Source organism: Octopus bimaculoides, chromosome 21 (assembly GCF_046866305.1).
Source record: "Octopus bimaculoides isolate indiv1 chromosome 21, ASM4686630v1, whole genome shotgun sequence".
Lineage (NCBI taxonomy): Eukaryota > Metazoa > Mollusca > Cephalopoda > Octopoda > Octopodidae > Octopus > Octopus bimaculoides.
In genome coordinates, this window is record NC_142948.1 from 39,814,491 (window position 1) to 39,826,502 (window position 12,012).

The following is a 12,012-nucleotide window of genomic DNA, read 5'->3' on the forward strand; positions in this document are numbered from 1 at the left end:
CTGGGCAAGTGTTTTTTACTACAAACTTGGATGAATTTTAGCTTTCTGAATGGAATTGGATTGACAGAAACTATGTGGAAGCCTGTCATATTTGTCACCTACTTTGTTACGGTGACTGTGTCTGAGGTTTATGTAAATGATTTAACAGACTGTGAAGTACTCAGCCACTTATACAATAATACAATGAACAGGCATATCTGTATGTATCAATATATATTTGTATATGCTTGTGTATATGTTGTGCATGCATATATATATATTAGATTGGAGCCTGGTGTTGCCATCTGGTTTCACCAGTCGTCAGTCAAATCGTCCAACCCATGCCAGCATGGAAAGCGGACGTTAAACGATGATGATGATGGTGATATATCTCCACACACTCACATTCTACAAATGTGATGATGCTGTATGTGTAGTGTGTAGGTACGGATAAGTGTGCCTATGTGTATTTTACTGTGTGTTTCAATCTACACACGTGTTCCTTTTTATTATACAATTCTACTTGGTTTATGTGAAACCCCATTCAAAGATTCCTCCATCACCCACCCAGCCAACCCCTCACACCAATGCTACCCTATGAAAGGTGGTTCTATGGCAATCGGGTGGAAGTGCAATTATTGTACAATGTATGGGTTGAAGAAATCAGAGAAAAGTAATGGAGAAGCTAAGAATATGGGGGTGTATATATATGTGTGTGTGTGTGTATGTGTATATATGCATATATATATATGTACATATATATCTATACATATGTATGTATGTATATGTAAATATATGTGTATGTACATATAAATATTATATATATATATATATATATATATATATATATATATATATATATATATATATGCACATATACACACATACATATGCATATGTATACACATACATGTACACACAAACACACACATACCTACCAGTATGTATTCATATCCATAATAAAGCATCCATCACACCGATACTAAAAATATTACAAATGTATTATTTTGACAATGGTTTGCCATTTTTTTTTACTTCAGTTTTTTTTTTCCTTCAATCTTTTCCTATTTTTCTTCTTTGCTTCATGACTTTTTGTTGTTTTATTATTTTCTTTTCTGTTTTTTTTGTTTGTATCTTTTTTATATTCTTTACTTCTTGGTTGTGAATCCATCATTCATTTATATAAGATGGAATGAGAAATTTATATTGTGTGCTTTGTGTATATGTGTGTGTGTGCATCTGTCTGTATGTGTATATGTGTGTGTGTCACTGTGTGCGTGTGAGTGCCCCATGGATTACAGCATCGATGGATTCAATGCATAGAAATAGACTTCATAAACTCCAGGGTCCAGTTAACAGACATTTACATCTGCTGGTGAGAGAAAGTTATCTATGAAAGGCCATTCAAGGGCTGGAGGAATCGTTTATTTACCACTGACCACTGAAGTGTTGGTCTGTTTTTATCTGGCCAAGCTGGAGCATTATGCTCTTTTGCTTCTTATGAAAGGAAAGAGTTCCACAATAATAATTTACAGCATTGGTAATAATAATAATAATAATAATAATGATTTCAAATTTTTGGAAAAGGCCAGCAATTTTGAGGAGGGAGATAAGTCGATTACATCGACCCCCCCCCCCCCAGGGCTCAACTGGTACTTATTTTATTGACCCCAAAAGGATGAAAGGTAAAGTGGACCTACGAAGAAGGGTTTCAAATGTTGGTCCAAGGCCAGAACATGAATAGCTAGAAATTGTTTTTAATATAGGCTAAAAGCCTGAAATTGAGGTGACAGGGATTAATTAGAAGTATTGATCCCAGTACATGACTGGTATTTTATTTTACTGTTTCCAAAAAGTATGATGAGCAAAGTTGACCTCAGCAAGTCTTGACCTCAGTTTTAAACAAGGCATTTTGTCTAACCCTGATAATCCTACCAATCTACCATCCTTAATTACATTGATGATGATGATGATGATGACTTGTTTCTTCTGTAGGCTCTATATGGATTTCTGTTTGTTGTAACCTGTGAAGGAGAGGTTTTCTTCGCTTCCCGCACTGTGGAACAATACCTCGGATTCCATCAAGTAAGTCTTGCTTTCTTATATGTTTTTTACATTTTCTCCTCTCTAAAAATCAATTAATATTTTTGATTTGTTCCCAACGAAGAGATATCTATGATCATGAAAAAGCACAAAACAAAAGAAATAATTTGTTTTTAACTGCAGAACTTGAAGTACATAATGCTATAGATAATAAGCAAGTAAATATTGGGTTGAACCCATCCCCACTTTTTTGGATCGTAAAAGTTTTCCTGTGGGGTACGAACCAACATTTCCTGTAGACACAGCTTTATCCTATAGCTTTGGGATTTCGATGGTGTGACTGTCTATTTTTAGAATGACATTGTAGGGTAGGTGTCAGAGGCCAGATCTGGCCAGTTTGACCATAAAACAAGTAGAATATTCTGTTCAGATACGGTCAGTTTAAATGCTAAAGGGTCAAATCTGAGAGAATTGGTTGTATCCTGAATTATAATGAGACTAAGAAATAAATTATTTACATTATTTACATTTGACGGATATTTGTCCTCATCTTGATGAGGACAAATATCCGTCAAATGTAAATAATGTAAATAATGTAAATAATTCCTCATCTCTTAAATATAGAACTGTAAGAAATAAATGTTTCTAGTTTGGCACTATCTACTACTGTGGAGACATCTAGAAGGAATAATCTATCCATAAAAGATTGAAATTTAAGGTCCGACTTCAAATCCTCACACATTTATGTGTGTGTGTGTGTGTGTGTGTGTGTGTGTATAGCTTTTGCCAAAAATAATAGATACAGACAATATTTGAAGAAAGAGTTTCTGAAAAATTATTAATTATTTAGAAAATATCTTAGAAAAACACAACACAAACCTTTTGGAATGAAGTTCACACACACACACACACACACACGAATAGGCACAAACATGGCTCTGTGGTAAGAAGTTTCCTTCCCTGCCACACAGTTTTAGTCTTAATGTGTGATACTTTGTACAAATATCCTCTCTCATGAGTTGACTAAAGCTTTGTGAGCAGAATCAGTCGTCAGAAAATTGAAAGAAGTCCACCATACGTGTGTGTGTGTGTGTGTGTGTGTGTGTGTTCTTGTCCATTGTGATAATTGTGAGAAAGTGTCGACACTAGACAAGGGATGTACTTTCTTGTCAATCTTCCATAAAAACATGTCTGGTCATGGAGAAATATTAACTGACTTGAAAACAAGGGCCGGTGACAGGGAGAACATTCAGATATAGAAAGACCCCCCCCCCCCCCCTCAACCATTTACATTTGACTCCTGCAAGCATGAAAAAGTGGACATTAAAAATGATGCTGATGATGATGATGATGATGATGATATGTGTGTATTTTTGTTATATTGCAGTCCGACATCATTCACCAGAGTGTTATGGAGTTGATTCACTCCGAAGACAGAGAAGAATTCAAGCGCCAACTGCTGTGGAACTCAAGTCTTCCTCCAGACAAGACTAACCTTACACTGCACGAAATAATGCTTCCTGGTATGATATTTTTCAAGAAACAATTTCATTACTCTACCCCCCCCCCAACTTCTGCCCCCTTTTTTCTTCTTCTTTCTATTACAAATATAACCATCTGATTAAAACGTTTCAATTTTCATTCCATGGTTCCAGATCCAAGTCCAATGAATGTCACACTTTAGGCTTTTCTTCCTTGAATGTCTGCATTAATTATTTCTACAAAAGTTACATTTATTAATAAATACAGGTAGAAAAAAAAATCATTTTCAAAAGGTGAATAAAGCTCCTCTCCACCCCCACCCCTCCCTCTTAACTCCCAAGCATCACTTGGTTGAAAGGGATCTTAGTTTTGGGAGCTGCAGGATCACCTCTCACAAGGGCTGGTGCCACATAAACAGCACCCAGGGCATTCTGTCTGGGTTTCAGCTAAAGCATTATGCACAACTACATACGTATATAGAGATGAAATAAAAAATAAAAAATGCAAAACACTTAGCACCACTCAAAATATTTTTTAAAAAACCCTTTAATTTAGAGAGAGAATATAAACATATCCCCACACAATGAGCTTCAATACGGTCTCTCTATGGATTCACTCACAAGGTTTTGGTTGATCAAGGGTTGTAGCTAACATTTTCCCAAGATTCCATGCAGTGGGACTGAACCTGAACCCACACAGTCTCTAAGTGTAAGCTTCTTAACCACACAGCTATAATGGAAAACAGAAAAAAAATAATGATTCTTTTCTTACAAAATATGTGTCTGGTGGTGATGAGGAGGCACATATTGTTAGAGATTCCATTGTACTCAAATAAATACAGTGTGTGTGTGTGTGTGTCTATCTATCTATCTATATATATATATATCTACAGAGAGAGAGAGAGAGAGAGAGAGAGAATTGATAGATAAATATAGATACATAGTGTGTGTGTGTTATTGATGTACATGTGTTAATATATAATATGCATATCAGTCTCTGCCTATATGTGCATTTACACACACACGTAAACACGTAAACACGTATACACACACACACACACACACACACACACATATGTTCATGCAGAAACATAAGGAAATTATTTTTGTTTAATTTTGTAATACATAAAACTATTTGAAGCAAGTCTCTGCACATGCACGCACACATCTACAAACACCCATTACAACACGCACATACAAACACCAACCAAACACATGTACACATGCACACATCTACACATGCACACATCTACATGCACATATACACACATATATATACACATGTAACTGCCTGAATATCTATGGAGCGTCTGAATCACGTTAAATTAGACTCCAGTTTTCGATGAAATAATTAACCTAGATGTTAAGAACGGCCAAATCTCTTTCAAAGAGTGATTAGTGATTTCCTTGCAAAGCAAAACGAGTTGATTTATTAACGATAAACGTTTCCGTTATTTACATATCCCCTGTGTGTTTAACGAGCAGCATTGAAGTCAACGAGTTTACTTTGCCTAACTCTAATTGCTGCCAACCAGTCTCCGAATTCTTGCTAAGAAACAAATTCAAGACCTTTTTATTTTAAGCACTACCACCGTCTCTGATGACCACCGACCAACACCACCACCACAGTCATAATTACCAACATATGATAGACCTATGGCCTTCTTTCGTCTATATATACTGTACTCCCCACCCAGGGTTTTATGATGAATTTGGTTCAGAACAACGATGGACATCAGTCTTTTGTGTTTAGACATTTTTGTGTATCGGAATTTCCTCCCGTTTTGATTAATATTTCCGTAATTAGTATGGATCCCACCAAAAACGTGTTGTTGTCCTTCTATGTTTAGAGATTCAGTGACTACACCCGCCAGTCTCTTGTGATAAGGTCAGAGTCACTCTCAGTACATACACACACTCACTCACGCACACACATATGTGTGTGTGTGTATATATATATATATATATATATATATATATATATATATATATATATATATATATATATCTATATATATATATATATATATATATATATATATAAATATATCTATATATATATATATATATATATATAAATATATATATATATATATATATATATATATATATATAGATAGATAAATAGAGAGAGAGAGAGAGAGAGAGAATGCCAGACTGACAGAGATAGATAGAGATGGATGAATAGAGATAACTATGTATGTACATATGTATACAAACACACACACACATATATACATAAATATTTAACTATCTAGCTAGCTATCTCTTATCTATATATGCACATTAACAAGACTACACCATCAATATATATATATATATAGATATATATATATATATATATATATATATACACACACACACACACACACACACACACACACATATGTATATAGATATATGTATATTGTGTATTATTAAGAAATGCTATCCATTCTACATTCTGGATATTGCCAGGGTATTGAAACTTAATCTACTGATTATGTTTCGCAGTCATCAACACCACCACATCACACCTCACCCCCTCCGTACTATACCCTCAACTCCATCATAGACTCCCTTCCCCTTTTCTTCCCCTTCTATCTAATCCTTCATTTTGCAAATTGGTGGTGGTGGTGGTGGTGCCTCATGCTTGTATTGGTCATAATTGTGCAGGAGAGGGTTTTAGGGGTGGGGGTGGGGGTCAGTGCAGTAGAAGATAAACATGTAACTGGAAACTACAGTGGAGGGTTGAGGGAGCAGAGGTCGGTGGTGGTTGTACTCCTCTCTGTCTGTCTGTCTGTCTGTCTCTCTGACTGATTTGTGTGTCTGTCTGTCTGTCAGCCTTTCCCCTGCTGCACACACACACACATGCTTTCACTTTCTCTTTCACATCATCATCATCATCATCACCACTGTCACCACAATGATTAACTTCATCTCCACCATTATCATCGTCTCCATTACACCACCGCCATTCCCACCGCCTCCCCACCACCGCCGTTGTTGTTGTCGTAAACAACAACAACAACATCATTATCAGTTGCTTCTAAAAGCCATTTGTTCCTGTCAGTGTTTCTCCTTACTTAAGCATCAGACTGAAGATGATGTATGGACTTTGATCACACCAACACTACAGCGGATGAGAGACAGAGAGAGAGAGAGAAGCAGAGAGAGAGAGAGAAGCAGAGAGAGAGAGAGAAGCAGAGAGAGAGAGAGAAGCAGAGAGAGGGAGAGGGACTGCACCTATTTCACTGTTATCATCATCATTTTTATCACCTCTACAACAGTCATTATCATCACCATCACCATCATTGTCATCACTACCACCACCATCATCATCATCATCATCATCAGCAACATCATTATCTTCATTCTATCATTATCAACTCCAATCCAACAACTGTTATTACGCTCCTCTGTGTTTGTATTGACATGTATTGATAAGTGTGTGTGTGTGTGCGTGTGTGTGTGTGTGTGTGTGTGTGTGTGTGCAGGATGTGTAGTTGAGAAACTTGCTTTGCCACCTCATGCTCTTGGCACGACACCTCCAATGAGTTTCTTCCAGTTTAGCCCCAGGATGGCCGATATAGCTTTGCAAACGAATTTGGAAGATGGAAACTGTATTTTATATGTGTGTGTGTGTGAGTAGGCACATGTGTGTGTGTGTGTGTGATAGTATGTGTGTGAATTTGTGTCTTTTAATCATGACATCACTTGGCAGTTGTCTTACAAGTGGTTGTCATTCATTTCCAATCTTCTGTAAAAACATGTCTGGCCTTGGAGAAATGTTAGCATTGCCTGAAAACATGAGGACAAGTGACAGGAAGAGCATCTGACTGTAAAAGAAATCTGCCTCCTTGAATCCCATCTGATCCACGGAAACATTGGAAAAGGGAACAGTAAAACAGTGATGATGATGATAATGTATATATGTGTGTGTGTGTGTGTATATATATATATGTGTGTGTGTGTGTGTGTGTATATAGATATATTATCTTTCCAGTATTAGTTTCTCGATACCAAGAGATATCTGGGGTTATATCTCATTATGTTATTATCATTCCTGTTCCATTAGAAAATGTCTAAATCTGATAACAGTAACTGATTCCTGCAGAGTCGGCGGTGGCGGTGGTGGTGGTGGTGGTGGTGGTGGTGGACTGTGGCAGTCACATCCAACAGTTTTATTGTATTGTAATGATGCAAAAGATGATGATCACTACTACTACTACTACTAGTGTTCTTTAATCACAAGTCAGACTAGCAGGCTTACGAATCGGAGCTGTTCCAATGTATCCTTCTTTTGGTAAGGTAGTATTGTGTGAGTAGCGAAAGTTTTAACTAGTATTTCTTGCAACTCAAATGACCACAAAGTGCTTGTCTCTGCAATTTGTATCAACAGTGGTGATGATCATGGAAGGGGTGGCTAATTAGTACTTTTGTTGATGTTGCTATTTCATGCTGTTTCAACGACTCTATAAGGAATTCCTTGATTATCCCTAATTAGTTCGTTAATTGGTGCCATTGTTTTTTAATGTCATTTTCGGTTCAATCTCATAGCTCAGCACTTTGGGCAAATGTCTTCTACTATAGCCCTAGGTCGACCAATGCCATATGAATAAATTTGGTAGCTGGAAACTCCATGGAAGCCAGTCATATATATATATATATATATATATATATATATATATATATACATACATGTGTGTGTGTGTGTGTGTGTGTGCATGTATACACATGTGTTTGTGTTTCCCCCCTCCCTTCACTGTTTCACAACCAGTGTTAGTTTGTTTACATCCTCGTAACTTAGCAGTTCAGCCAAAGAGGTTGATGGAATAAGCACCAGAATCAAAAACATGTCCTGGAGTTGCTATTTTCTTGACTAATGCTTTCAAGGCAGAACTCCAGCTTGGCCAGAGTCCAGTGACAGAAACAAGTAAACAATAAGAAATATACTTGTTCAGTTGTTAATGAATATATCTTTTAATCAAAGTTATTCCAGATATGACCACCCTGCCTTTCTTTCAGACATGTATCCTGTTTCTCCTGCCTTTTTTTTTTTTTTTCCTCAGACTAATTAAGGTGTGATTTGAAATGATATACTGGTGTTAGATCTAGGTGTGATACTGAAAATGTCAGTCCAATGATGGCCTTAAGCCAATCTAAAACAGAACCCCCACCCACCTCCGACCTTCTATTCCCCTTCCTCCTCCTCTCCCCATCCCTCATCCCCTTCTTTGTCCTGTAAAATGTAATTAGTACAAGATTACAAACGAAACAGGATATGCTGTTGTAACACAACTCTCTCTCTCGAAATCTCTTATCTTATTCATGATATTGTTGTTTTTGTTGCTGTAGCTGTTGTTAATTAGCCCCACATCACTCTTGATTGAGCAGTCATATGATCAAAGGCGTTCCAACCATAACCATCCCATCTACCCCAGTACTATCATTCATTTAACGCTGCATTATACAACAGATCTTTTCTCTTTCTAAAGAAACAGAGTGTAATTGGATGGAAATTTGGCTGCTATATCTAGCTGGTCAATCAACCACATACAGACTCCCTAAAAGTAGGGATGTTAGTGTGTTGTAATAATGGCTTGGCCCCTAAACCAGTTTTAATCCAACAAACATATTATCAATATCATTCCAATAGTGACCATCGCTGCGATTTTGATTGATGAAGTGTAATTCAGACATTATTCAATGTATCATTCCACCACAAGCCACACTATCACCATCACCATTATCATCATCATTGCCATCATCACCACCACCACCACCCCTAAAACCACTACTCCTGATACCCCTATGACCCTTACCACAGCTGCACCAAACCTTCTGCACCATAACCAAGATGCATAACGCCTTGAAGTGTTTTGCTCAAGAACTCCATGCACCACCGGCTCTGGAACTGAAACCATGAACTCATGATTGTAAGTGCAACACCCCATCACTAGGCCATGTGTGTGTACACACAAACATTATATATATATATATATATTAAATAGAAGGCTTAGATTTGCTGGGAGAGTTTCTGGTTATTTCTATCAAGCTGAGGGATTGCATATAGGTTTGTGTTTCTATTCTTGTATTTTCTCCCTATCCCAATTCTCCTCACGAGCACACATGCATCCAAACTGCTAGAATCACCATTTACCACATGAAGCAAAATCGAAATGTAAATCTGTGAACTTAGAAACATATTATGCTGTCTGAAGAGGCTCTTTTGCATCTGGTGTTGTTGCATCGTTTCACACTCACTAGGGAGCAACTTGAAGCTGAAACAACTGTCGTGCAAATAAATGTTTTTTGTTATACTGTCTTCTCCATTAATCTTTAAAATATAAATATATATGTTTGTGTGTGTGTGTATGCATGTATGTATGTGTGTGTGTGTGTGCATATTATATGTTTATGTGTGTAGTGAGAGACATAGAGACAGTAAAAGATTTTACCTAAAATCTTATGCCAGTTGTTTACCTTCTTGTCAGCATTCATGAAGACAACCCATGATGAAAGGGATTCCAGCCATGACAACCTCATCTATTTGCATAGATTACATTGTCTAGTGTGTCCTACCTTTTCTTTCTTTTTTTAAACGAGAGGCTTAGATTTGCTGGGAGAGTTGCTTGCTATTTCTAGCAAGCTGAGCGACTGCATATAGGCTGATGCTAATTGGCTGCTCTGGTATTGTTGACAGTTCTTTTGGAAAGATTCTTGTTTATTACATTGCTAACGAGCGTTCATTAATAAATCATGCATAATGCAACAGCATGCAGAATTTTAGTGCCTTCATCATTTTCTGGAAGACTATATTTCTAAATAAATGTAACCTATACATTTCAATTAATTCTGAAGATAATCAAGAATTTAGAAAGATTTAGTAAAGTAATTAAATGAAATTTTAAAAAATTAATCTGATGTTTGGAGTACAACTTAGCAAAAAAAAAAAAAAAAAATCATGATTGAATGTTTTAATTTAAATATGAACACTTTATTTGAAATGAGAGACTTTGGCTCATGGCACCAGGGGTGGTCCTGTTAGGAAGGACGTTGTTATTGGAAGGGTTAACACTTCAAATGGAAATGAGTTTAATGGCTTCTTATATTCTGTGTTAAAACAGTTTCTTATCTATGTCTGTAACTTGTTTTCATCCCACCACCACCACCACCACCACCACCACCACCACCACCACCATCATCATCATCATCATCATCATCACCACTGTCACCACCACCATCCTTACCACTGACATCGTACCATCACTACTACTACCATCACTGTCATCATCATCATCACTATCATACCATGACCCATACCATTTACACCACCATCACAACCACCACCATCACAACCACCACCATCATCATCATCATCATCATCATCCATATGATTATGTTATCATCAACGTCATTATCAGTCATTTCCTTATCATTGCTTTTTCTGTCATGATATCACCACAACCACCACCACCACCACCACCACCACCACAACCACCACCACAACCACCACCACCACAACCACCACCACCACAACCACCACCACCACCACCACCACAACCACCACCACCACAACCACCACCACAACCACCACCACCACAACCACCACCACCACCACCACCACAACCACCACCACCACCACCACCACCACCACCACCACAACCACCACCACAACCACCACCACCACAACCACCACCACCACAACCACCACCACCACCACCACAACCACCACCACCACAACCACCACCACAACCACCACCACCACCACCACCACCACCACAACCACCACCACCACAACCACCACCACCACCACCACCACAACCACCACCACCACAACCACCACCACAACCACCACCACAACCACCACAACCACCACCACCACCACCACCACCACCACCACCACCACCACCACCACCACCACAACCACCACCACCACCACCACCACCCGTACCATTACACATACAGGTCATTCCAAAAGATTCTCCCCCTTACCCCCCCAACACTTTCCACCTTACTACCAACACTTTCCACTTTCATCTAAAAATATTTGTGAGATTTTATTTAATCTTGTTTTGTTTTTTTCTTTAATTGTTATTCTTCAGAGAACAATCATTATTTACACCGGTCTTTCACAGTTCGGTTCCGCTGTTTATTGGACAATACATCTGGCTTTATAGTAAGTCCAACTTGACGTTTCTTCCTATTTTCATTCTTTGTTTTGCTCTTCTGTATCCTTGAAGCCTTTTCTCTCTTTGACTCATAAAAATCTACCATTTCCATTTAAGAACCCTTTTCTCATTAAATCTCTCTTCACTTCATGATTGACAGATGCAAATTGTTAAATACTAATTTGTAAAGTTGATCACAAATTCATTTGTCAGGGCATTCTTGCTGACCACTACTGGGACAAATTTTTTTATCTCTCTCTGATATTTGTTTTGTTTTTAACACGGTATATCTATAGGAGATGTTATCTCAGAACAAACACTGCAGCAACTAGCCTATCAATGGTATATATACATTA

At 37.7% G+C, this 12,012-nt stretch overlaps 1 protein-coding gene across 1 annotated transcript in view; it reads left to right on the plus strand.

Moving 5' to 3' along the window:
- LOC106867292 (uncharacterized) overlaps positions 1–12,012 on the plus strand; it is a 277,845-nt gene that overhangs the window by 248,747 nt on the left and 17,086 nt on the right. Inside the window, exons 4-6 of the mRNA XM_052975386.2 lie at positions 1,975–2,064; positions 3,410–3,545; positions 11,591–11,664. Coding sequence (XP_052831346.1) covers positions 1,975–2,064; positions 3,410–3,545; positions 11,591–11,664 — 300 coding nt within the window. The remainder of the gene's footprint in view (positions 1–1,974; positions 2,065–3,409; positions 3,546–11,590; positions 11,665–12,012) is intronic.